The 27,541-nt window shown below is 38.7% G+C and overlaps 1 protein-coding gene and 1 pseudogene across 2 annotated transcripts in view; both read left to right on the top strand.

Annotated features, from left to right (window-relative positions):
- Window positions 1-18,479, top strand: part of PTPN2 (protein tyrosine phosphatase non-receptor type 2) — a 67,249-nt gene extending 48,770 nt beyond the window's left edge. Inside the window, exons 6-10 of one of the 2 annotated variants that reach the window (XM_087818668.1) lie at window positions 1,656-1,865; window positions 4,477-4,629; window positions 5,250-5,431; window positions 10,419-10,520; window positions 18,111-18,479. In XM_087818668.1, coding sequence (XP_087674794.1) covers window positions 1,656-1,865; window positions 4,477-4,629; window positions 5,250-5,431; window positions 10,419-10,520; window positions 18,111-18,132 — 669 coding nt within the window. In that variant the 3' untranslated portion in view covers window positions 18,133-18,479. Of the gene's footprint in view, window positions 1-1,655; window positions 1,866-4,476; window positions 4,630-5,249; window positions 5,432-10,418; window positions 11,669-18,110 lie in introns of those variants that run through there. The other variant, XM_087818666.1, reaches the window with a different exon arrangement.
- On the top strand, window positions 1,939-4,100 carry LOC107525231 (acyl-coenzyme A synthetase ACSM3, mitochondrial pseudogene; annotated as a pseudogene).
- Window positions 18,480-27,541: the final 9,062 nt, after the last annotated feature.

The following is a 27,541-nucleotide window of genomic DNA, read 5'->3' as shown; positions in this document are numbered from 1 at the left end:
ATGTATAAGTGGAATCATACAGTATGTATCTTTTAGAGTCTGGCTTCTTTTAATTCCCATAAATTTGGAAATGTTTTGATGTCTGATAACCACAGTAATCATTTTTATTAGTAATAGGGAAATCTACTGCCCCAGTATATTGAGACCCTGTGGAATCATGGTGTATTTGGAATTATGAAAGCTGGATATTAAAAAAAAAATTGGTCACTAAAACTATGTAATTAAACTTTTTTAAAAAATATGTCTTTATTAATCTCAGAGTGAGGAAGGAAGAGGGAGAGAGAGAGAGAGAGAGAAACATCAGTGATGAGTCATTGATCGGCTGCCTCCTGTATGCCCCCTACTGGAGATTGAGACTGCAACCCAGGCATGTGCCCTGACCAAGAATCAAACCTCAATCTGGATCATAGGTCGACGCTCAACCACCGAGCCACACCGGCCGGGCTATATAATTAAACTTTTTAAAATATATTTTTAAAATTTCTACACTGTTTCGCACCTGATGTAACTTAGTCTAGGACTTAGGACTCTTAATTTTTACTGAAAAGGGAAATTTTATGTTTTTTAAGTGAAAGCTGGCTTTAGTTTTGAAAATTTGTATTGAAAGCAGGATGCTGTAATAATAATGTTTAGCAGCTAAGCATTAAAAGTATTGTGGCTTTTTATGTTGCTTCTATGGCTTCTCCTTCCAAAAAAGTTTTATAATAAAACTGAAAAATTGTGCAAAGACATGTTAGAGGATTATTGCTTTGTTTACAGAAATGAAAAGTATAAGGCACATAAGTGCTCCTTGGGGCAAAAGGCAATTGGCAGAAGCTAAGGAACATTTTCATAATGAGTTGGTCAGAAATATAAGATCATCAGGAATATCCAGGAAGTGATAGTGAATGCCAGGCAGGCTTTAAGAGACAGGAAACATTTAGCATGTTGGTAAACCATTTTAGCATATCAGCAAAGGCATATAAACAGTTTTAGAACTGGAAGTTATTACCCTGGGGGAAAGCAGCAATTAGAAGAGCAGTTTCAATTAAAATGTGAAGGTTGCTTTTGAAAATTAATTCTTGAGTTGGTCTTCTATGCCTCTGTGGCAGAATCTAAGTGGTGATTCATAGACTGGAGAAGGTTATATCTAAAAAGTTTTTGGAATTCTTAAAAGGGAAACCATTAAAGAACGTAAAATCATACTGGTAGAAATTTTGAAAAATAGGAAGAAAAGAATCCACTTATCATCTATGAATTAAAGAAAATGATTCACAACACATATCATTCAGGTTAGTGTTTAAGAACCTGAATGGTGCATCAGACTGCTTCTTCAAATTCTGGCTCTGCCATTTTCTACATGTGTACCTTGGATATATAACTTAACCTCTTGGCTCAGTTTTCTCATCTGGAAAATGGTTTTTAATAGGATTGTTGTATGATCAATGCATGAAAAGCTTAGAACATACCTGCAAAATTATGTTAGCTATTATTAATATATTCTAAAGAAAATCTCTCCAAACTTGTGTAATTGGTGATCAGAAACCACAGGAAAAATCATAGTACAAAAAGTTCATAGGATTAAAAGCATTACACAAACACATAGTCTTTCTGAAGTAGTTTTTTAAAAGAAAAAAATTAGAACTAACTTTTCCCCCTTGATTTTTACCTTTTAGAATGGTGAAACCAGAACAATATCTCACTTTCATTATACTACCTGGCCAGATTTTGGAGTCCCTGAATCACCAGCTTCATTTCTCAATTTTTTATTTAAAGTGAGAGAATCTGGTTCCTTGAATCCTGAGCATGGGCCTGCAGTGATCCACTGTAGTGCAGGCATTGGGCGGTCAGGCACCTTTTCTCTAGTAGATACCTGTCTTGTTCTGGTAAGTGCTTCTTATGATCTTATTTTAGGCTTGTTTATTTTTGTATTGTTTTCATTGGCAGAAGTAAGCTCTAATGTCAGCATCCTAGAACTATGTTTTTCAAACTTAAACTTCTGCCCTTTTTTGGAAAAACCTAAAAATCTCATTTTCACTCTTTCAGTTGTACTTTTAGGGTATAAGAACAGTTGAGTCTTAACTATCAAAAACTGGATTGGGGCAGGTGGCCTTCCCACCTCCCTCCAAGGCTGATACCTCTTGCTCGCCCTGGGCCAATACCTTTTCTGGCCCATACAGGTCGTCACTGTACTCATGAGCCCGCTGTAGGCCTCCTCCATGCACTTGCACTTGTTCATGTTGCAGATGCAGTTTTAATTCCAGGAACCACTCAGCTGATCCCGAAAGACATCCTCTATAGACCAGTCTTCAAAAATGAAGTGCATTATTACCAACGAAGTTGTAGCCTCAGCAGTAGATGCTGTGGCATCTAAATGTGAAAACCTGCACTCCAAGCTAATTGTGTCTCAGCACCCCAGAGAGGGATGGGGGGATCCCAAGTAGATGATGAAACATGCCACTGACAACCACACCTGTGTGGAGACAAAACACAGTAAGATAATGGCCATTTATTTCACCAGCGGGATGACCAGATCTCCTAAAATGACTGCACATACCCACAGCAGTTTCAGTTTAGGATTGTCTGTAAACAGAAGGTTCTGGCTGGATTTGACACCTTGGAATGTGATGTGGAATACCTCTCACACAGGCTGGGCAAAGTCTGCATGGAGCCGCGTGTTTCCTCCATGGATCCGGGGAGCATGTGTATTTCCACATCGTTTGCTGCTGTTTGAGCCAGCTTTCATCTTGCAGATTCTCACCAAGTTTCCGATCACAGACTTCTGTTCAGTGCCAACTGCATACCAAATGCTTCTACAGAATGATACGACCAGCTATAAATTCAAAAGTTTAAAACACTGTGTGAGTGCTGGGGAGCCCATCGGCCCTGAAGTGACTGAGCAGTGAAGCACAGGGCTGGACATCTGCAAAGGATGTGGACAGATGGAAATGGTGCTAATCTGTGGGAATTTTAAGGGTATGAAAATTAAGCCTGGCTCAGTGGGAAAGCCTTCTGCTTTTGATGTTAAGATTTTAGATGCAAATGGCAGTGTTCTACCTCCTGGACAAGAAGGAGATTTTGACCTTCAAGTTCTACCTAACCTACCATTTGGTGTTTTCACTCATTATGTAGATAATCCTACAAAAACAGCTTCAACTCTACCAGGTAACTTCTACATCACCGGGAACAGAGGCCATGTAGATGAAGATGGATATTTCTGGTTTGTTGCAAGATCGGATGATGTCATATTATTCTCTAGTTACCGAATTGGACCATTTGAGGTGGTGTCCTGGCTGAGCTCCCCATGGTGGCAGAGTCGGCTGTGGTCAGTGCCCAGACCCCATCAGAGGAGAGGTAGTAAAGGCTGAACCCCAATTACGAGTCACAGGGCCAAAAACCACTAAAAAAGGAAATTCAGGAGCATGAAAAAAACTACAGCACCTTACAAATATCCTAGGAAGGTAGAATTTGTTCAAGAGCTGCCAAAGACTATCAGTGGGGAGATAAAAAGAAATGAACTGAGGAAGAAAGAATGGGAAACTAAGCCCATTCCATTAATTATCACAGCATCCATAAAACAAAGACTGTAGAAACCACAAGATTATGAAGAGGTGATAAAAATGTGATAGTATGCTTATAAACTATTGATTTAAAATATCTTGTGGTTATAACATCAGAGGCTGAATTTTGAAATAAATTCCTCTGCAAAAAAAAACTGGATTGGTACATCAAAGTGAACTTTGCTACATTTAAAACTCCAATGTCAATTCTGTTAATGGTGAATATTAAAACTGAATCATATTTGGGCCCGTTCCCTGCCAAATGTAATTTCAACAACTTTTTTCTTTTTCAGTTGTGGGGGGAGGAGTATGGTGGTTATAATAGCAGATCAGTAGTCCAGGGCTGGTGCAGTGGCTCACTAGTGTCACTGTGGATCTGGGTTCTTTCTGTCTTCCTCCTTCACCATCTCCACATGGCTGCTGTACACAGACATGAAGGCGGAAGGGCACTGGGCAAAAAGTTTTACTCCCTCCAAGATCTTCTTTATAAAAAAAAAGATGAGCTCTAGTAAACTCAGTGGGTTTTCCTTTTCTTTGAAATATATACATATATATAATTTTCTTATTATTGATTTCAGAGAGAGGAAGGGAGGGGGAAGAGAGCTAGAAACCACTGACAAGAGTCATTGATTGGCTGCCTCCTGCACGCCCCCTGCTGGAGATCAGCCAAAGTGAGTGAGGTTACTATGATTGGTTTAGAATTAGTTGTGAATCAGCTAAAGGACCAAAAGCCATCCGCCTACTGCTTGAACAGTTGAGCTTGGGGGAGGATGGATGTCTGGTGATGGCAGTTTTGTACATAGAATTACAGCTTTGGTGATAACTTATTCTTGTTTTTGAGGAAGAGCATAGGACATAACAAAACTCTTAGCAATTATCCTGTATTGCTTCTCTTTCCTGAACTCATTGAATAATTTACTTTCTACCTTTCTTGCAGATGGAAAAAGGAGATGATATTAACATTAAACAACTATTACTGAATATGAGAAAATATAGAATGGGACTTATTCAAACACCAGATCAACTCAGATTTTCATATATGACTATAATAGAAGGAGCAAAATTTATAAAGGGGGATTCAAATATACAGGTGAGCTTTTTCAGGGGAAAAATAGTACCTGTGTAATAAATATGATTAGCATCATATCATTGCACTTAATTGCACTTATATTCTCCCTCCCTTCCAAGTAGCATATTTACATTAATGTAGTAAATCCAGCTGGCCATCTTAAAGTTATAAAATTTAAGCTCACTCCTCATATATACCTCAGCCTCATGTGAAATCGTACTTGTCACTCAAAAGCCCTACTGGGAACAACATTTCATTAAAGAAAATAAAATTTTTATGTAAGTAGAGTTTAAGCATTTAAAATAAACCAGAAAATTTAGGTACTTTTACTCATTAAAAACTTGACCTGGGATTATAGAATACTTAGTTTATGTAATAGATATTTCATTTTACAACAATGAGCAACTTGAGTACTTATGGCAGATATAGTAAAAGTCCAGTAGAATGTTATATTTTCTTAGGTTGGTGACTTTGGCTAAAATCTTTTTACTATGAAAAAATTTTAATGAGGTCTTTTTTTATTTGTCTGTTAGCATTACAGAGTTTTCTTAAATTGACTATAGAATTTCAGTTAAACTCTTTCAATATTAAGAAGACCAAAATGTAAGTGTTTGGATTTGTTTTTTCTCTTCCTTACCTAGAAACGGTGGAAAGAACTTTCTAAAGAAGACTTATGTCCTGCTTTTGATCATTCACCAACGAAAATAATGACGGAAAAATACAATGGGAACAGGATAGGGCTAGAAGAAGAAAAACTGACAGGTGACAGATATACAGGACTGTCCTCCAGAATGCAAGATACTATGGAGGAGAACAGTGAGAGGTAAGAATAACATGCTTAAAAAGATGAGACTGTATTTTAAAAAGGTCAGTAGATGTGAACTAATATAGGCTCTTTGTTTATTGAATTAATATAGCCATTTATTTATTACCTGAGGGTATTTAAATAGTATATGATGACATTGATCTCAAAGAGCCTTCAGTTTTTTGGGTATTTTAAAATATATCTTTATTGATTTCAGAGAGAGGGAGGGAGAGGGAGAGAGAGAAACATCAATGATGAGAGAGTCGTCATTGATCAGCTGCCTCCTGCACGCCCCCAACCAGAGATCGAGCCCGAAACTCGGGCATGTGCCCTCATCAGGAATTGAACCGAGATCTTCTGGATCCTAGGTTGATGCTCAACCGCTGAGCCACGCCCGGCCGGGTGAGCCTTCAGTTCTAATAAGAAGCCAGTAATTATAGACAGACACCAGCTGAAAATGATTTAACAAAATACTGAGTATTAAAGTTAATATATATAATTGGATGCTAAAATATATAGCATGGTACAGAAAATAAATGGTATGAATACCTGTCATTTATACAATTATGTAGTGTTTGTACTATAGTTATAATGTAACTGGTAATATGGCTTTTATAAAATTATAAAGTATTTAATTGAATATTAAAGCTTAATTCCATTATTGGAAAAAGAAAAAGGTTTTGTTTTATTTTTTTAAAATCACATAAATTGCCCTTTTATACTTTCTGAGTTTTGAATCCATATGAATGTACAAACTATTCATATTTTTTAAAATTTAAAATTTTTTCCAAAGGCTCTAATTGTCTCATATACGTTAGGAAGCTGTCCCGTTAGCCCGCGGTATGAGCTTTTCTCCTTATCTCTCTGGTGTCTCTTTTTATTGTGGGGAATCGTATGTTGTAGTTGCATTAGAAGCTTGGGATGCGCCGTGAAAATTAAGGTCTCCTATACTATGGCTTCACTTCTATATTTCCCCAATATAAAAATTACTTGAAATTTTATAAAAGGTAAATTGCAATACATAGTATATGTGTTATCATATATTGAAGTTTATTATGACTTAGCAGCACTACTTATTTATGGCTTTAGAGGTTTTAGACTACAAGTTAAAGCATAAAGTTGTTTATTTTTCTTTCACCTTAAATATACTTTTATATCGAGAAATAATATTGTTTTAAATTACCTTATCTTTTTTAATAATATGGGTCTCAGATGCTTGATGATGTTGTAGTTTTGGCTAGTACTCACTGCAAAATTAAATGGAAAACAGGCTTGATGGTAGAATCAGTGCCCTTAGTGTTTCAAAGATGTTGAGTTTTAATCTTGAAAGACACAGCCCAGCCATATCAACAGTTGCAACAAGGTGAATCACCTGTCCAAGTTTGACAGTACAGAGTAGACAGGAAAACCACTCAGGAGTCAGAGAGCAACTGTAGAGGTGGCTTTCTGGGGAGTGCGAGGGAGGGGGAAGCAGTGTGCACATATGTTGTTATTTTCTTCCTTTTGGGATAGATGAGCCCTGAGCATGTTTGAAACCAGAGGGACCATCCCAATGGGAAAGATGCTCACTGAAGGAGCAAGGCTATAGAAAAGTAAAAAGGCATAAGATTACCCTGAAAAATTTTGTTTATTCCTAATAAATGTTAAAACTGATCTACAGCTTTGCATTAGAGATGCTAATAAAATAAATCAAAATCTTATCAAAAGGATTTCAGTTTCAAGGAATAGAACCCTATACTTTAGTTTTTTAAATCTTTATTATTAAATATCCTCCAAATCTGTTTTTTATATTGAAGGTCACATTTTCATAGTCATGAAATCAGTTTTGTGAGTGATAAAAAGCATTTTTAAAACGATAGAGTACAGTACAATTGAAATTAGAATTAAACTACAGAATAAAATACGTCAAGAGTATCACAGATAGTCACTAAGTATTTTAACATTTTACATATGTACATGTTATATGTAAATTCTATATATTTAATATATGTATATATTACCTATTTAAAGGTGTGTGCTCTGTTGTGATGGTAAGATATTTCTCACTGTAGGTTGCCATCAAGTTTTGAAAGCCAGTGGTCTCAATTATTGTGCAGCCCATAAACCTAGATCACTGAGAGTGGAGAACAATTTGGATAAATGAAAAGTCACATTATTTGGACCCTTCCCCTATATATTTCCCTAGTGTAAAGGACACTTGTGGAGAAGTGTATTGGCAGTAGCCTGCTGTGTGTGCCACCGTGAGGAATTTCACGTGGTCTTTTGTAGACCAGGATCCATAGGAGGCATTCCCTGACAGTTTATGGCCTGCATTATATAAACATCTAGGAAAGCCTGGCCAGGTTCCATTTGGCATGTTATTTCATGAACATAATTTCCTTAGGCCCAACTGTGTAAAAAGAGATTTTATTGAATCAAGTTAAGAATAGTCCCTACCTCTCTCGGATTGCATTCTTAAAATAAGTAATGGCATCCCTTGGTATTTGTACTCATTCCATTCCTGGAATCATACCTATGGTGCATTTTTGAACAGCCAGAGCCTCTATTTTGTTATTTTAAATGTGTTCTGAACCCAGCCAAAACCGTAACTGATTTCCCCAAAATCATAAAAATCCTCTTAAACATCTGTATAACAAAGTATTTAAAGCATAATTATATAATCATGTAACACTGTGTGAGCCCCTTTTGGGTTTATATGGTAAATGACAACACTGGATAAAAATTGTAATTATTTTTGTACTGCAGTATTAAATTTAGATTTCATCAAAATCAGAACCTGGTTGCTGGTGGCCTCAGGCTCCTGGCAGAAGCAGATGTAGGAACGCGTGAAAGGCTATCCCCTTGGGTGGATGCTCTGTATTCCTTCATATGTTCTTATGTATGTTTTGCCTGCTCTTAAATACAACTTAAATTTCTTCACTGGCAGGTGCACACATATCTGTTACAGTGAATTTTCAACTCAGAGTGTGAATTCTGGGTAATAATTTTTCCATGTCATTGTAGCAGATATTCAGATAGATTCATATAGCCAGAGATACCTCTGTTTATAATAAGTAAAAGTTAAAGACATTAGAAATAACCACAGGACATACAGAGATAAGCAAAATAAAGTCTCAAAGTTGCTAATACATTATAAAACCAGAATCCAAAATAGCAGCATAAATTATTTGCTATAAGTTAAATGCCATAAGATAAATAGAAGGGCTCTAGGGAATGAGAGGAGGGCGGACTGAAGAATAGAATTGAAATTAGAGGACCAGAGAGAAGAGAAGGTGTCTAGGTTAGAGGGGAACAAATTTGAAGAATAGCAAAAAATCATTTGTGCAAAAACAGTATTGTTTATAGTAGGAGAATATTAGAAAGTTTTTGCGTGGACATGTGTTGTCAGTTCCCTTGGGTATACACCTAGGAGGGCAATTGCTGGGTCTTATGGTAACTATATTTAACATTTTAGGAACTGTCAAATAGTTTTCCACAGCAGCAACATCATTTTACATTCCCACCAGCAATGTCTGAAGGTTCCAATATTCAAAGAAATTCAACATTGATAAAATAATCTAACATACAGTCTATATTCACGTTTTTCTAGTTGTCAAAAAAATCCACATAACTTCTAGATAAAATCTACATGCCATTAAGTTTATTAATTTAAAGGGTACAGTTCTAGCCATCACCATAATCTAATTTTGGAACATTTTCATGATCCCAATCTCTATAGCTATTAAAAAGAAATCAACATCTAATTGAGGATTATGCATTGTATTTGGTTAACATGATTCTTTAGTCTCCTTTAATCTGGTACTGTTCACACTTTTTTTCCTTGCTTGGCAATTGGCATTTTTGCAGTTTCTAGACCAGTTTGCCTTTTAGAATGCCCCACAATCTGGGTTCTTCTGTTTCTCATTATTAGATTCAGGTTAAAGATTTTGGCTAGGAAAAAGTTGGCACTTAATATAGTAGACACTGAAAAGGCATTCCAGATTTTTAATCAAACTATATGATCAGAGCTATGCTTTAGGAAAATTGCTATGTCAGTGTTTAATTTGGAGGCAGGGAGACCGGTTAGGTTTTTGCTGTACTATAGGCAATAGTAACTTACATGTTGCCATTTTCTGTTCTTCCTTATGTAGTCCTAGGACTGTGTATCTTCCAAATCAAAAAACTTCTTCTGGAACAAAAATTCTGTATTGAATAGGCAAATGGGAGCTAGAAATCTGTATGGACAGAGTAATAGGCACTCCCACAACAGAATACTCATGGACATATTAAGTTGATGGCTTTTATCAAGGCCTTTGTCAATCAAATATAAACACAAAAGGGGATCAGGTGCTAGGGAACCTGCTTTTCTTTCACTTTTGGCTGGTTAGGGAAGGAAGGGAGGGAGGGAGGGAGGGAGGGAAGGGAGGGAAGGGAGGGAGGGAGGGAGGGAAGGGAGGGAAGGGAGGGAAAGAGAGACAGAGACAGAGAGAGAAAGGAAAGAAAGAGAAAGAAAGAGAGAGGGAGGGAGGGAGGGAGGAAGGGAGGAAGGAAGGAAGGAAGGAAGGAAGGAAGGAAGGAAGGAAGGAAGGAAGGAAGGAAGGAAGGAAGGAAGGAAGGAAGGAAGGAGAGAGAGCGAGAGAGAGAGAGCGAAAGAGAGAAAGAAAGAAAGCTGATAGTCACCAGTTCATGTTTCAAGAAAGCAAGTTTCATGCTTATTAGCAGGTCCTAAGAGTATTTATTAATATAAAACAGAACCATAAATTGTCACTGAATTATCAGAATACATCTCTGGACCGTTTAGAATGCTGAGGCTTTTTATATCCCTTTTTGTTGTTGTTTTGTTTTTGAGAATTTATGTAAGAGTTTATTTGAGCCAAATTTTTTCCTTTCTTAAAAAAAATTTCAGTGTTTGAATGAATTGAAAAATGTGTGTGTTGAGGGTGGATATTTGAGTGTAGGTTCTCTGTATTAGAGCAATTAAGTTCTGCCAAGCACTTCTTTATCATTTGTTTTTATTTACTCATAGTGTTCTACGGAAACGAATTCGAGAAGACAGAAAAGCTAACACGGCTCAGAAGGTGCAGCAGATGAAACAGAGGCTAAATGAGACTGAACGAAAAAGAAAAAGGTGGTTATATTGGCAACCTATTCTCACTAAGATGGGGTTTGTGTCAGTCATTTTGGTTGGCGCTTTTGTTGGCTGGACACTGTTTATTCAGCAAAATGTCCTATAAATAAAACAATTTTGCCCAGCAAGCTTCTGCACTAATAGCTGGCAGTGTTGCATTAATCACAAAGGTTTTTCTGTTAGCAAACTCCTCCTACCCCAAAAACGGAGCGGTAGAATAGGCACCACCAGATAAATGATATATTCAGTCTTCAGCCCAACATCTCAGGGCGCTGCCCCAAATTGTAAGTGGCAATCTAAAATAAAGACTTCAATGCCTGTTAAAAACTGATATATTTTGCAACTGTATTCGTACTTGTTAGGCGTAGTTTTTCACCTGACCAAATTGAGAAATATCCTTTATCACAAGGATTTGTTTTTGAGCCTATCTGGATTTTAATCTGCACTTGATACAAGCAATAAATATCGTGATTTTTATCTACATTATTACTGAAAAGAAAATGACCTTTAAATAATGCGTGTAATGTATAATGTACTATTGACGTGAGCATCAATAATTTATATTCTTAACCATTTCAGGGTAAATATATTTTATAAGTATCTATTTAATCTTACTTTTGTAGTTAAATGTACTTTTTTAGAAAGATAAATTTGAAAAATTTGTTACCATAAAAAAAAAATTGTGTGTTGGTTCAATTGTACTGGATACATTTTCATAAAGAGAAATTTGAGCAGTTAGAACTCTGAGTAAGCAATTTTTTACCATATGTATGCATTTCTTTTATGTTTTACAGTTTTTCCAATTTTAAAAAGAAAAAGAAAAATTTTCCCTAAAAATACCTTTGAAAGAAAATTCTCCTTACTGACATAGTCAGCTAACACAGTTGGTCAAGTCTTTGTAAAGAAATTGGTTTCTGTAAAGCCCAGTATTAATACTTTTGATTTTTCACGAATTTTCAATGTAACCACCCTAATTTATAATTGGGGTAAATCATGATTTAGGAAATAAAAATAAGGAGCAGCATTTTACTACCATGATCTCATGGTAGACTGAAGTTTTGAAATAAAATATTAAGTTCTTTCTACTTGAATAAATAGTATGGTGAATGTACAAACCTTACATTGTCCCTTTAACTTCTTTTTTTTTTTTTTAAATATATCTTTATTGATTTCAGAGAGAGGAAGGGGGAGAGAGAGAGATAGAAACATCAATGATGAGAGAGTCCTTGATCGAGCCCACAACCCAGGCACGTGCCCTGACCGGGAATCCATCTGCGATCTCCTGATCCTAGGTCAATGCTCAACCGCTGAGCCATGCCCAGCCGGGCTGTCTTTTTAACTTCTTAATGGGTATTTTTAAAAGTATATTGTTTAATGAATTTAACTGCTGCTTGAATGGTAGCTTTCTTCAGACCCCAACATTCCATTACGTGTTCAACTTATTTAACTTTATGTAGTTGTTATAAATTTAATTGCTGAAGTAACATTATTTCACTGGTTTTCAAACTATGCTCATTTGATTTCTAAGGGGTCACTAAGAAGTGGTAGGAAAGACTCCAAGCTACCAGACTTTACTTCCAACCAACCATCTCTCTCTTTTTCTCTCTTCTATATACTACATAAAATTTCTGCATGAAGCTTAATTATTTTAAGGGGCCAGTTTTAATTTAAAAAACAGTTTGAAAACTGTTGATACAGATAGATGTTTTGAATTGATTTGAGTAGCCTCTTTGAATGTGTTAAATTGTGCTGCAAGTATGAAAGCAGGATGTAGGTGGTACTACATATTAAATAAACTTCTGCCTGTGTCCTAATTCAGTATTACTGTGTCCTGTAACCGTTAAATGGAAAGGAGGTAAGGGAGACGTTTTCTTATGTTTGTCTGCATTAAATCTGTGTTCAGGTACCAAGACCCTTACGTTTTAGTTCGTTACTGGTTTAGTTCATTCTTTCCAACTTGCCTTGCTTTGCTAAAATACAGTATGTTATTCTGCAACTCAAATATGGCTAGACCATATTAAATTTCCAGTTGAAGATAGCCTTGCTTTAAACAAAATGTCAAGACTTCTTATGGAAAACAAATGCTGATAATGGTGCACACTGCCCCACTGCAGGAGAGTGAGCTTCATTGGATTCAGTATTGCAGCTTTGCTTTTTGTCTGCTTTCTGTCCTGGATGGCATTTGTTGTAACATATTTTTAAAATTATAGTCAGTTTAGTAAACATTTGTTGAGCTTAGTCATCTTACCTCCTCCAAGCAGGTCCTTGAGGATAGCGTGTTAACTTTTTACCAGTAATAATATTTTTGGTGGATGCCATGTGCTAATTATTGAAAATATATGGCAATGCGCTGTGGTGTCTGTGGCCGTCAAACTGACCCTTTATTAAATGATACGTGCTAGTCAGAGAGAAGGGCACAGACATGGCTCCTGCCTTCTCAGGTGACAGCCAGAGGGAAAAGTTACTAATCTATGACGGGTTCTACATCTTTACAAAATTTGTGTATCTTTAGGTCTTCATAATAGTTTCTAATTATAACAGATTTTCAAAGTCAGTTGTGTAGCTTGACTTTAATGAAGTACTAGTATTTTTAATACGTTAAGGAAGAAAAAAAGATATTTTTGAAGCCGCAGGCTTTATTATTTACATTAAGGAAAAAACATTTACAATAATATCGTTTGTTTGTGTTTTTGTATTTATCCCTGCTAATAAACTGACAGCAGCCTTTGATTTAATGCCACCTTCTCTGGCTACACAAACTGGATATATACTTGTTTCCAAGTTTAGCCAAGTACTGTATGCTATCTTATACTGATTTTTATTTATGCTCGCACATACATAATATGTAAAAATATAGTTCTCCATATATAATTTATTCATCTATAAAATTAAAATAATACCCTTTTCCTGAATCTTAGAGGGTTAAAAAATGCAATAAAGAACTTTAGGATGATATGGAGACCATTTCTCATGTTTAGAGAATATTTTATATATTTGCCCTGTCCTTTTTTATCTTTTTGGTCCATTTCACTATGTATTAATATATCTACCAAGGAATGAACAAGAAAAGAGAGTAAAAAACTTGCTGATTTAAAAAAAAAAAAAAAGTAGCTCTGCTTAACAGGTATGTCAGAGGAAGGAATTGTAACTCTTAAGATTAATTTTATGTACACGTGTTTTATATAAACTAGAATTGATGGTGTGAATCAGAAAATACATATTTGTTTAAAAAGTAGTCTATGACATGGAGTAGCCCTTCAGTTTTAATGTCAATTCCTTCTTTGTTTTCAGCATCAATTCAAAGTGGTGGTTGCTACCGTTTGTTGATAGTTTACTGTGTGCCAAACACTGTGCTAAGCACTTTTCATATGTTACATTATCCTATTTAATCCTCACAATAGGCTTTTGAGGTAGGTGGTGTCATTATTAAGCCATAATCAGCCTGAGACTCAACATTTCTACATTCTCCTATGGTGCTGTCTTTGAAAAGTCTCATGTATATGGTTTATTTTAGAATTAGATAACTCTCAAAGAAAAACTTAGCCTTGTGCAAGTCATTTCCCTCTTAGAAAAATATCCCTGGTTAGATTCTGTATAGACAGAGGTCAGAACCTGATTGTATTAGAAATATTTATATTGACCATTAAATGCTCTTATTTTAATACACTCTTATACACCTACATTTTTCTGGTTATTATACAGATTTTTACATCTAGCTGTCCTTGATATTTACTTTCAGATACAAATCTTATATATTTTTTAATGTCTGTTGTAAGCCCAATGCTTATTATGTCTATCATCTATTTCTTTCTGTGTTCAGACAAGAGTCTAGGAGTTACACCTTCTGTCAACATCAATTTATTTTTCCTTCCAGTAGGTCCACGTGGGTTTGTCAGTGGGGTAGAGAGTGTGGATCTCTCAATCGGCTGCACACTAGCAGAGGATGGAGGGGGGCTGAGGTTAGAACTTGGTGCATGGATCCTGGTATGGAACTAAGTGCATACAGGGGTGGGGAACCTTTTTTTTGCCAAGGGCCATTTGGGTATTTATAACATCATTCAAGGGCCATACAAAATGATCAACTTCAAAATTAGCGATGAAAAAGGCTCCTAGATTTATTGAATTTCGAGTCCTGCCTATGGTTGCCTTGGCAGGGCCAGACCTATATACCCTGAGGGCTGTATGTTCCCCACCTGGTAGCAGAAATGTCTGTTCTGTGTTCCTGTCTCATTTCTACATCAGCAGCTGATTAAGTTTCTTTTACTGTAAGAAACTCTTGTTTGGCTTTCACTTACTTAGATGGTAGGATCACAAAATCCTCAAAAATAGAAATGTACTAGTGTTCCACATAATAAAATTTAATTCTCCCGACTTAAAATACAGGTCTTGGTCATTCTTTGGGTAATTGATTCTGGAGTTGACCTGTTTCTTTCATCTTTTTTCCCTAGTCCATTTGTTGGATTTGATTCCATTTTGCCTTATACCCCTCTTCAAAACACTGCTTATGGGCCAGCAGCACCAACAGCCCCTACAACAATGGGTGTGTTAGAAAGTCCAGCATCCGTTGTTCCCTTGACTGTGGAAATGGAACACGCCTGGGTGGGAAGAAGCTCAGGGCGTAGGCGCCGCAGTGCCCGTTCTCCCCAGGAATCCTCAGTCCGACCCTGTGTACTTACCCGCCCTGTTCCATGTACCTGGCATGAGGAAGCCATTTCATTGCTCGTCCACACTTGGGAATTGAAGCTTTAAGATGTGGAAATGTTACGCTGCCCGCTTTGTTAGGTAGCGTGCTGAAGAAAAACTGCGAGGGAGATGGCCTGCGTTTGGCCGCCCCATTTTCCCCCAAGAGTAGGAATATTCACCACGTTCAGGTCGCTCCAGGAACGGCACTGAGCAGTGCTGCACAAGTGTTCTCTCCACTCTTCAGAGAAAGAGTTCTCTCCTTTGGCTACTGGATTCTAGAAACTTCTTTGGGGGGGATTGTCCCTCACAGTCAACGCCGACCCTTTCCTCGTGTCCCCTGCCGTTCACTCCATCACAGTGTTGCCGGGTGTAAGCAGCGGGTCGGACGGGCCGCTGCTGGGCGGGAGAGGCTTTGTCTAGATCGGTAACAGCCTGAACAACGGACAGTGAGAACATCTGAAAGAGCTCTGACCATCTGTGCGCAGTCCCTTAGAATGAAAAGTTCAGTCTCTTGAGCGCTTTCTATTTTGGTTTTATAATTTTGAGTGGAAGATGAGGATTACGGGATTTAGTCAGGATATTACAGTCAGTTTGAATACTGTCTGGTTTTCCATGACATAGTAGTATGTTTGGGGAGCTATAAGGAACATTGCTTAGGAATTTTTTTCTTTATAGAGACCATTTCTTAAAACCAAATATTTTATTGGTGCTCTCAGTTGGCATAGATGTTTTAGACATGTGATGGTGTTGATATTTCAAGTTTCAACTCTAAAAAAAGTTATTTTGAGTTTGGCGAAATCAGGAGAGGGAAACTAAGTAAGTTAATTTTGTTTATAAGGCAGTGCTTTGCTCACCTTAGAGAAGTTTTTATTATTCTGGTGGCAAAAACTATTTTGGGTGCAGCTTTGATTTTCTATGGCTTCAGGCGTGGAGCCAGCGCAGGAAGATTTTGCTCTGTCTGTAAACCCAGCCCCCGTGCCCGTTCCAGCACTAGGACCGGTGGCAGTAAGTGAGGGCTGCTTCTCCAAAGGAAGCACCAAGCTCGGCTAATTCCACTTGATTTGTTTGAACCGATTTTACTTTTGTCTTATTAAATAAAACAGCAAAAAATGATTCAGGTGAACTTCTTTTTTCTTTCTCTAAAAGGAAGCCCATAAGTGAATTTTTAAAAACTGTCAGTTTCCTTTAGTTGTTGGAAATAGTAGTTTTCCTTGGGAAGTGTCTTTAATACCCTGTTGGGAAGACAATACTGTATGCTGAATACCTACAGTTCTGTCAGTCAGTTTAAATACATACCTAAATTTAACCCCCGTAATACCTCTTCTAGATACATTGCATTATCCCTATTTTGAGGTAATAAGAGGCTAAGTTCCTTGTTTAAGATTGCACAGCTAGTACGCGACAGAGCTGAGATTCAGACACCAGTCTTCAGAATCCCATTAACTCCGGACCTCATACTTTTTCCATTATGTCACACTGACTCTGCTTTTATGCAATATTTAAACCTGGTATTTAGATGGAAAAACATTAGGCAACTACTTTTACTTCTTAAAATTTAAAGTAACTGTTTCTTAAGTGAAACAAAATTTTCCCCTCCAAAATTGTGAAACAGTTTGAAATGCCACTGGAGCGGAGAAATACTGGAACATCAAAATATTCTCTAAACCGTTATTTCATGCACTTTGGTTGGATTAAGTTCGTTTCAATGAACACTTTTCTGAATGCGCAAGAAATAAATATGTATTTTGCCGCCGTCAGAATCAATGAGTACCTTTCCTTACTTCAGCCCCTTGGGTTCAGGATTCTGTCATACCCGGCAGTAAGTGGCCATAGTTTTTGTGATCAGCAGACATCTAATGAGAATGTATCCTGATGACATTTCCCTGTCAGTGCTGGAAAACCAGAGGCAACGGGTGTTCAGAGCACCAAGGTGCTTGGGAGGAGCCAGTAGTCAGGAGAGGCTCCACTCGTGGTATTTTGGGGGTTTTGACTAAATGTTTTGGATAAATATGTGGGTGCGGTTTATGTTTCCTGTTTATATATGTGGGGATACAATAATGACAAGTACTTAGCTTTGGGTTTTTGTTGTTACAGTGAGGGAAGTTGGGGGAAGAATGGAAATACCATTTATCTCAGAAGTTGTGCTATTTGCAAACATTGTGAAAAAACATCAAAAACTCAGCTGCCCTTAAAATAGTTATTTCTTCTGTCTATTGCTTGTTTAAACTCTCATTTATCTTTACTGTTTGGCATTAAAATACAATAAATCAATTACTTTATGTCTGTGTTTTCTTTTACATGGATAGTAACTAAATTGTGTCACCAGTTCTGTGTTGCTATAATCATTAGTATTACCTTCAGGATAAAAAGCATGCTGCTAACGGTCCATGATTTAAAGATAGAAGCCAACTTTATGCTCAGACATTACATTTATAATATTTTTAGCAGTATGATTCAGTGGAGGTCCAAATTGGATTAGACTTTTGAATTGAATGCCAAAGTATTGATTGGTAAGTCTAGCACATACCTATAATCTTGCTAAACTGTTGTGGGTACATTTTTTTTAAACCTGTCTGTCTGTCAATATCTCACATGGAGGTCATTTCTTGAGTAATACAGGATGACCTACAAAATTCATAGTTAGTAATTCTTGAAAAAACAATGTGAGTTATGGTGCTTTAACATGAGTCTGCCTCATACCACCAATTCTGTTTGAAAACCTAGTGTGTAAGCAGTTTTACCGAGATAACGGTGAAACACTTAGTGTGGTTGAATGTGATGTGTCGGAATGGTTTTTGGCTGCTTTTTTAGTTCATTTTTAGTCCTTTTATGTTTGTGTGTATCTCTGTACGTCTGTGTGTTTGGTAAATATGAATTGATTAGATGACTTCTTATTTTATGTTTTAGGCCAAGATTGACAGACACCTAAATATTCATGACTTGAGAATATTCTGCAGCTATAAATTTTGAACCATTGATGTGCAAAGCAAGACCTGAAGCCCACTCCGGAAACTAATGTGAGGCTTGATAAACCTGTAGATTGCCTCACATTTGTCTGTTTACAAAGTAAACTTTACATCCAGGGAAAGAAGAGCACCACCAGCAGAAGACTTTGCAGAACCCTCTAATTTGATGTATTGTTAAGTTTTTTAATGTGTGTTTGAGATGTGGAAAGATGTCAAAGAAATAAATTAGGAGAGACTACTTTGTATTGTACTGCCATTCCTACTGTATTTTTATACTTTTTGGCAGCATTAAATATTTTTATTAAATAGACCGTTGGTTTGTGTGCATTATGTTAGGACAGCTCTACTTCAAATAATGTTAAGGATTTACTCTCAAATTTTTACAACTAACAGACAGTTGACATTTAAATTGAAATTGGTTCATAACACTGGTTACTTGCTTCTTAAGATTTTTTATTTTAGTTATCCCTCAGTAGTCTATTAATATAGATTAGGTAATAAAAGAAAAGTTATATATTTTTGTTGCTTGGAAAAATATTAATATGGATAACGGTACTAATTTCAAATAAGTACAGCAACTCAATGCAGTTTTGAAAAATCACAGTGTTATTTATCTAACACAGTATTGGGTTAGATGTGTTTTCCCCAAACATTTCCTGTTGTAAAGAGACCAACAATTCTTTCCTGAGTGATGCTTTTGACTTCTTTACCATCCAATTTCCCAACTAAGTAATGGGTTTAGGCTATGTATTCAGTCAGTTGTCAAGTTATTGGTGATATCTTGTCCAGATTCTCATGCCTCTGCATCACATAAGCATCAACTCGTAATTGTTTTTGTTTGGCCAACTGTGAAAGTTTTATGATACTGTTCATTGAATATATCTATTTCATCTTTTAAAAATTTAGTAACCTTATGCTCTTTTTACCTTGTTTTCCAGGGTTCTTAGGTCTACTTTAGGAGTAAGCAAACTATTAATCCCTGCTAAATCTTTCCTAAAGAATGCATGAAAGTTTATTATACCACAGAGTAGCACAGCAAGAATAATCCATTGTTCCAACAAAGCTTGAAAGAGTTATCTGCACTCAACTACTTCAGTTTCCTCACTTCCCATATTTACCCCGCTAGCATCTGACTGTCTCTTGTATCACTCCAGAAATGACCCAGCAAGGTCATCTTAGCTCATAATGTAGCCAAATACAGTTGAATCTCTTCATTTATACCTTATATGACTTGATGGTGATGCTGAGAACTTTGAAGCTTTCTTCTTAAGACTCAGACCTCTCTCTGGGAGTTGAAGAAATTGCATATAATAGCACAGGGGTATTTAAATAAAGACTTTGGCAAAGAAGAGGTCATTCAAGGTTAAGTTCATTAAAATTAAAATCAAAGGCCCAAAGATGGAATCTTGTAATTCCAACATTCTAGAGTCAGGCAGGAGAAAAAAACAGTGAAAAGGCAACCTACTGCATGGGAGAAAATATTTGCAAACCATAATATCTGATAAAGGGCTAGTCTCCAAAATACATAAGGAGTCAAGTTTAGAATCCCCTGGGATCTTAATAGCTAAAGCAGAAGGTAAAATTGAAGGGCAGGTACCTGGGTTGCAGGTTAGATCCCCGGCCCTGATCAGGGCACCTGGGGGAGACAACCAAGCAACCAGTCAGTGTGTCTCTTTCACATCGATGTTCCTCGCTCTCAATTTATAAAACACCTCAACTTTAAAAACAACAACAAAGTATAGCATCCGATACTTTCTGAATGTACAGGCCATTTTTCATTTTATTTCTACTGGAAGTAAGGAAGCCACGTTGCTTCCACAGCAGTGGGAAATCATAAACTATTCCAAAGGCATATCTGCTATCAATATAAATGCGGGCAGTTTTGCCCTTGGCTGGGGTGCAGGCCTGTGTCGAGCACCCTTTGGCCCCTAGGTTTCCTCACAGCTAAGAGGAATATTACAGGGATCATGAGGCCCTGAAGCTTGTAATCTATTATGGACTTTATACCTTGAAGGGCTTCTATATTTATGGGGTTTTGATTGATTCTGGGAAGGGGTTCTGAGGAGTCTTTGAATCTTGAGAGGGGGTACACTGGGGACTTTTCCAATATCCAGTAAGAGGATGGTAGCCGATAGGGACAAAGGAGCCAGCTTCAGCTATAGTACCAAGTACCATCAGAAATGGAGCCAATAAAAGATGTCAAAGGGTCGTTTAATTTACCCGATTGACTATTTGATGGCTACTGTCAAATTCTAGAATTATTTCCCCCTTTTGGGAGGAAGAAATTCCAACAGGATAATTTTATAAAAAGTTTCAGCCTAAAAAACGAATACAGGTGGAACTAAGGAGAAAGGAGTGGGTATCTCTCAAAAGGCCCAGCCACGCAGGGATAGGAACCTGTTGAGGTTTATTGGAGACCCACTATTTGAATTGTTTTAAGTTCTCCGGGACCGGGGCTTTATAGCAGTGGGGTTGAGCACCGGGAGTGTGGCTCAGGACAGACACAAATGCCTTCCCAGTCTGGAGAGTGGTTCTCCAAGCATTTTAAGAGGGAGGGTTGGCAAGAGCCCCTGTAGCTCTTCAGAGCAGCCTCACTGGGAATTAGGAAGACGGTGGAAGTGCCGGTTAGAAGGCCGGAGGGACAGAAGCACTCAAGTTTGTTACAACCCCTTTTCCAGCGAGCTGGCTCATTGCAGTAATAGCAGAAACCGGGAGGCTTTCAGTTTTGTATAGGGACCTTCATTTACTAGAGTTGAAAATTAAGAACTTAGCAGCTTTTCTTTCAGGTGACTCATCTAGGGTATGAGAGAGCTTTGCTCTACTCTGTCCACTTGGCTCCTAGAGCTTCCAAAGGATCATGTTTAAGCCTTTAAAAAAGCAAAACACCTCATCCTTTGATGCTTTCATTATATTTGGCTTGTGCGTTCAAGTTCAGAAGAGTTTTGGTTTTTTGTTTTTTTTTAATCTTTATTGATTTCAGAGAGAGGAAGGGAGAGAGAGAGCATCAGTGATGAGACAGTCACTGATCGGCTGCCTCCTGCACGCCCCCCACTGGGGATTGAGCCCGCAACCTGGGCATGTGCCCTGACCCGGAATCAAACTGCGACCTCCCGGATCCTAGGTCGATACTCAACCATTGAGCTACGCTGGCCGGGCCAGAGGAGTTTTAAGCGGTTGCTATAAATAAACCCTTACAAGTGTGGCTGGGTTTTCCTTGTGCAAACCCCTAGGTCCCCCAGAGTAGGCTGCCTACTTTGCCAAGACACCTGCTGCTTTCTCAGTCTCTGTCTCTGTCCTTTGTGTGCACAGTCACTGAAAAGCAAATCCTGGAAGAGATGCTTTCAAAGATGTCTGTTGATGTTTACTGCCTTTTGAAAAAGAGCTCAGGTTCTGAATTTTTGTGACCAGGTTTGGCATTTCTTGCTGTGGCCTTGGTGTGGCTGTGCATGGTAAACAGAGTTAAACTATACTTACTTGACAGCCATGATAAGGATTTGATTGAATGAGACTTTAATTACCTGTACTTAACAGTGAAGCAAGCTATTATTTAGAATTTTAGACACAAGCAACCAAAAATCCATTACAGAATGCTTCCAAAGAGTAGTAATAGAAAATACAAGTGGTTTGAAGATACCATGTCTTACATCAAATCAGTTTTACAAACAATTGCTCAAAGATTAAAAAACTGGTTTTTGGCAGATAGAATGACAAAATCAGCACGCATCTTCTCGTGTTTACGTCCTCTAAGAAGTGGGAAAGCGGTCCGGCACATCAATTTAGAAACTATACAAGTGTCTCCACTTACTGGTTTATCCGTGATGTTCAACAACAGGAAGTTTTCTGAGGGCCTATAGCAAGCAGTCGAGTTACATACTGAGGTTGATGCCTGCCCTCCAGGAGTTGATCTTTTGCACAGGGATATTATCGATACCCAGCGTTCAGAAATCATTAGGTAAAAATTCAAAGAGGAATTTGCTTAAGGACCTGAATGTGGGAGGCAGATGGCAAACACTAGGGGACTTGAAGGTCGGTTGATGAGCTCTGCAGAGGCCACAAATGACCTTGGAGAAAGGACCAACGTTTCTTATGGGCCATATGCACAGGGTGGGAGCACATTCTAAGGGTCAGAAAACAGTATGAGCAAAGTTTGAGCCTGGGAAGGAGGCTGGGATGCAGTGAGGGTCCAGGCCTGAGTTTATATAGATGGCCCAGTAGCAGGTGGGAGACTAGCCTAGGAGCAGAGAGAAATGCTTGAGTCACACACTTAGGAAAGCATTAGACATTTTCAGCAAGACAGTAACGTAAAAGAACAATCTGGCAATGGGGACTATATCCCAGACTCATCTACATTTCCTATAGTACTTACTACCTTATAACATGTTAGGCAGAGTACATTTTTATTATACTTCTTGTTTATTGCCTGTTAGAATGTTAGCTCCCCGAGAGGGTAAGGATCTGCAGTATCTAGAATAGTGCCTGGCACATAGTAGGCGCTCAATAAATATTTGCTGAATAATTGCTTTTTTCAAATTTGTCTCAAGAACCAAAAATGTGGAAAATGTCAAATCCTTAAAAGTGAGATATTGAAAAGTAACTGAATTTCTCTCTGCTGAAACTCAGCTGCCTGGTTTTTTTTTAAAGGCCCTGACAGAGAAAAGAATGATTTGGTGGGAAACTGCTGGCCACAGCAGTATTGGGAGGAATGGTTTTACCCTGAAGGGGAAGTGGGAAACCATACTGGGGGTGGGACTAAGTAGGAGCTGGAAAAGACCACAGTGTTGGCTTCTATGCAGGAACCACTAATTATTTTTCCCCTAAATAAAAGTTCAGGGAAGAATGGCCACTCAGCATGTTGAATTTAGTTGCAAGCACTGGTCATTCAGCACAGTGTAACACAGCCTTAAAACATGCTTAAATACGAAAAATTAAGTGCATCATCTTACATTTAAACTCTAAGTGTGTGTGTGCACATGTTCACACAAAAGCACACATTAGTGTAACCTGCAGTCTGCCTACGTACAGATCTGCTGCTCATCGCCGCCTGTGGGCTATGCACTCGCCTTTCCAGCCTGGCCCTGGGCGTCCTGTGCCGGCCCTCGCACATCCGCTGTGAATTTGTAAGAAAGCTGCCTCCACTCACCTCGTCATCGCTGGGCACCGGGCCCACCTCTTCCCACCAACTTCTCCCCTTCCCCCGATGCCACCGTACATTTAGTACCTTAAGTATGTCTGTAATGTCACCATCTGCCCAGCATCCTATCACGTGGGAAATGGGCTTGTACACCTCAAATGTGTAGTATAATTTAAATTTTCTAAATAACACAGTAAGAGCCTGACTGCGGGTAGCACTATAGGGGTTCAGAATATGTTCCCCCAAAATATGCCACTTTGGCATATTGATTATTTTGAATTAAAGGTACTTGAGAAACAGCCATTGTAAGAAGGACACTGACCGTCCTTTGTCCCCCTGAAACAGGAGATGAATCGCCCATGTTAAAGGTGCCCTTCCTGTACCAGGAGGGTAGAGGGCACAGCTGTCATCAGACACGGCATGCAGGGCCCAGAGGCCTGTGGAAACAAACCTTCTACTTCTTTACCACATGAATGCCCTGGCCCAGGCCTGTTTGTCAGCTCCTCACGCGGGCATTGTTTCCCTGTCTGCACGGTGGACAGCTTCCTGCTCGGGTCATTTCGTTGAGTCTTATATATTTGTGGGGCTCTCGTATGTACATAGATTTATACAGAATTAAAATTGCTTATTTTTTTTTTCTTGTTTAATCTGTCTTTTATTCTGGGGACAGAGGAGTTCTCAGCCAAGAAACTAGAAGGGGAGAGGGAAAATAGTTTTTTCTCCCCTGCAGTACTTTGTACATTGAAAATCCCACACAGTGGGCCAAGTATGAAGCGCCCAGCCCCCTGCGTGTTGGCGCCACAGGTCCCCTGTCCACCCTTTGCTGCCCTGTTTCTCCCCCAGACGATGCCCTGACTGGACCACGTCTGCAGGCTCCATTGCCTACTCCTTTCCAAGGGGGCTGGTCTTTGGGGGTCCTCAGCAAGAGACTGGAAGATGGAGAGGTGACTCCGGACACGGAGACAATTCTTCTGCTAAGAGGTGATGGTGGATGGATGGGCCCAGGTGATGGTGAAGGTGGTGAGCCCTGGTCAAATTCCGGGCACGGTGACAGCAGAGCCTAGAGGATTTGCAGACAGGATCTGTATTTGTGAAAAGCAAGAGAAAGGCAGGCCGTCCAGGCTCTGGCCTTAGCAACTGGAAGGAGAGAGTGGCAGTGGTGGAGACGGGAGCGTGTGAAGGAACAGGTTTGGCAAGGACGGCAGGAGTTTGGTCTTACATGTGGTAAAGTCGAGATACCTCCTAGACGCCCAGATTCAGACGTTGAGTAGGCACTTAGATGTTCTAGTCTAGGGTTCAGGGAAGAAGCTGAACTAGACCTACAAATTTGAGAACCATCAGCATGTAGATGGAATTTTAAGCCATGAGACTGAGGATGTGAAATATTGAATTTTTAAAATCTCACTTCAAATACAAATTGATAAATATTAACAGTTCTAAGTCCTATTCACAATTCAAAGTATCCAAAATTATTTACTTGTAAGTAGAAACTCACACCAAGCTGCTCAGTTTGCCGTACTGACGGCCTTGTACTATCTTCTTTCAGTCGTTTTACCTAAGATGGTGAGTGAATTTACGGTTACATTCTTTCCCCTAAATTGTCATTACTTTCATTGAAATTGGCCTGCCTTGTTCCCTTGAAATATCAATTCGCTTAGGAAATTTTCCCCCTTCTTTTGAATATAAATGAGGATTCAGTAGCTGAACCCAAGAAAGAAATATGGAAAGCACGAGGAAATTTTGCCACTTACTGAACAATATTGAAAACTGAGAAAATCACCTGATTTCAACAAACTGCTGCTTTTAAGAACATTGTTATTTTGTGAGAGTGCTGGCAGGGCTTTGGGAGCCTGCTGCCAGGGTCGAGGGCGCCCCCTATGTCTCAGGCACCAAACTGCTCTGAAGCAAAGTATTCTGAAATAAAACACTTCTTCCTCTTACTTCAAAAGAACAATATGTTAACTGGAGAAAATTTAGTCTTGCAGGCAAACAAACAGGAGAACATAAAAATTTACCCATAAGTAATTGCTAACATTTTGGTATCTTTTTGCTACATATACACATTTTTCCTCCTCCCAAATTGAGATTGTAGGAAGGAAGAAAATAAGATTTTGAATTTTTATTTAGATTAGAAGCTAGTCAGTAGAACTACTATATTTATAAATCGATACACCATTGTGCATTGTGTAAATGACATCCAAGACACTTAGAGTTTTATAAAGAAAAAAGTATAACTGACATATCAAGAGAAAAATAGTCCAACAGCTCCCTCTACCGGATGTTTTAATAGAAAGCTAGACATGCTGATTCCTTGCTAATGGAATGCACAGCAACTGGGGACACAGGACAAATCTGGATGGTGGTCTCTGTGGGGAGAAGGGACATGGCAGGAAGGAAGAGCTGACAGAGCATTTGATGTCTGTATTCTTTGCATTTTTTATGGTGGTAACAGATTCATCACTTATATAATTTAAAACATTTTTAAACAAGAGCCCTGGCCAGTGTGGCTCAGTTGGTTGAGCATCATCCCATGCCCCAAGGTTGCCAGTTCAACTCCCAACCAGGGCACATGCCCAGGCTGCAGGCTCGATCGCCAGGAGGGGGTGTGCAGGAGGATGCCCATCCATGTTTCTCTCTCCCTCTCCCTTCCTCTCTCTCTAAAGTCAATAAAAACATATTAATAAAAAAAAAAATACTGTGCAACCTGGCTGAGTGGCTCAGTTGGTTGGAGCCTTATGACAGGATTTCCTTCTTTTTTAAGGCTGAATAATATTCCAGTGTATCTATAGATTGTATTTTCCAAATTCATTCATCCATCTATTGATAGGTTGCTTCAACATCTTGGCTATCGTGAGTAATGTTGTATAAACATGGGTATGCAAATATCTATGAGATCCTGTTTGCAATTCTTTTAGATAGGTACTCAGAAATGAAATTGCTGGATCATACAATGGTTCTCTTTAATATTTTTAGGAAAACCCATACTATTTTCCATAGTGGCTGCACCACTTTAAAGTCCCATTGCGCCCGGCTGGGCGTGGCTCAGGGGTAGAGCGTCGACCTGAGATCCAGGCGATCGGGGTTCGATTCCCAGTCAGGGCACATGCCCGGGTTGAAGGCTTGATCAGTGACTCTCTCATTATTGATGTTTCTCTCTCTCTCTCCCTCTCCTTTCCTCTCTCTGAAATCAATAAAGATATATTTAAAAAATAATAAAGCCCCATTGCAAGAGTATTCCAATTTCTCTGAATCCTCACCAAAACTATTTTCTAGGATTTTTTTTCCCATTGCTTTTCAGAGACAGTGGGAGAGAGAGAAACATGGGTGTGAGAGACACATCCATTGGTTGCCTCCCACATACATATGCCCTGACCAGGGCTGAGAATTGAGCTCACAACCGAAGCATGTGCCCTTGGCCGGAATCGAACCCAAGACCGTTCAGTCCGAGGGCAGATCCTCTAACCACAGAGCCAAACCAGCTAAGGCTGACTTGGTAATTTCAATTAGAATTGCTGATTCTTCTGTTTGATCAAGTCTGCTGTTAAGCCCCTCTAACGAACTTTTCAATTCAGTTACTGTATTTAGTTTCAGAATTTCTGTATTTTAAAATATAGCTTCTCTTTGTTGATATTCTTATTTTGTTCATACATTGTTGTTCTGATTTCATTTAATCGCCTGTGCTCTCATGTAAATCAATGTGTTGAATAAGACAATTTTTTTGTCATGTAATTTATAGATCTCCATTTCCTTGGGATTGGTTTCTGGAGATTTGTTTCTTTAATTGAGCTATGTTTCTGTCTCTTCTTGTGCCTTGTGATTGTTTTGCTGTTTTACCCATTGATAAAAAAGCTCCCTCTACCAGTCTTCTTACAGGGAAGACCTTCACCAAAGCCTAGCTGGAGGTCCTGGGGTTCCCTGAAACTCTGTGGGACTGGTTGGTTCTCCAGTGCTGCAGCCAGGAGTCACTTTCTCCTTTGTTCTCAGTGATTTCCAGGCATCCAAAGTATGCTGGCTCCCTGTCAGCACCAAGTGAGGTGAGATACCAGCACCTCGGCCAAAGCTCTGAGTAGCTGGAATGTTGAACTCACATTTTCTTCTTCTTTCCCTCCTGTTGGAGCTCCAAGTTGGGTGCCTTCTCCTGACTGTGCAGAGCTGCGCTGGCCTGTGGCACTGCAGGCAGACATTTCCGCTCTCCCTTGCTTTCAGTGGCCCTCAGATGTCTAATATATGCCAGTTTTGTC

This window comes from Miniopterus natalensis, chromosome 7 (assembly GCF_054644295.1).
Source record: "Miniopterus natalensis isolate mMinNat1 chromosome 7, mMinNat1.hap1, whole genome shotgun sequence".
Lineage (NCBI taxonomy): Eukaryota > Metazoa > Chordata > Mammalia > Chiroptera > Miniopteridae > Miniopterus > Miniopterus natalensis.
Note: the sequence above shows the minus strand (reverse complement) of the source record. Positions and strands in the feature narration are given on the sequence as shown.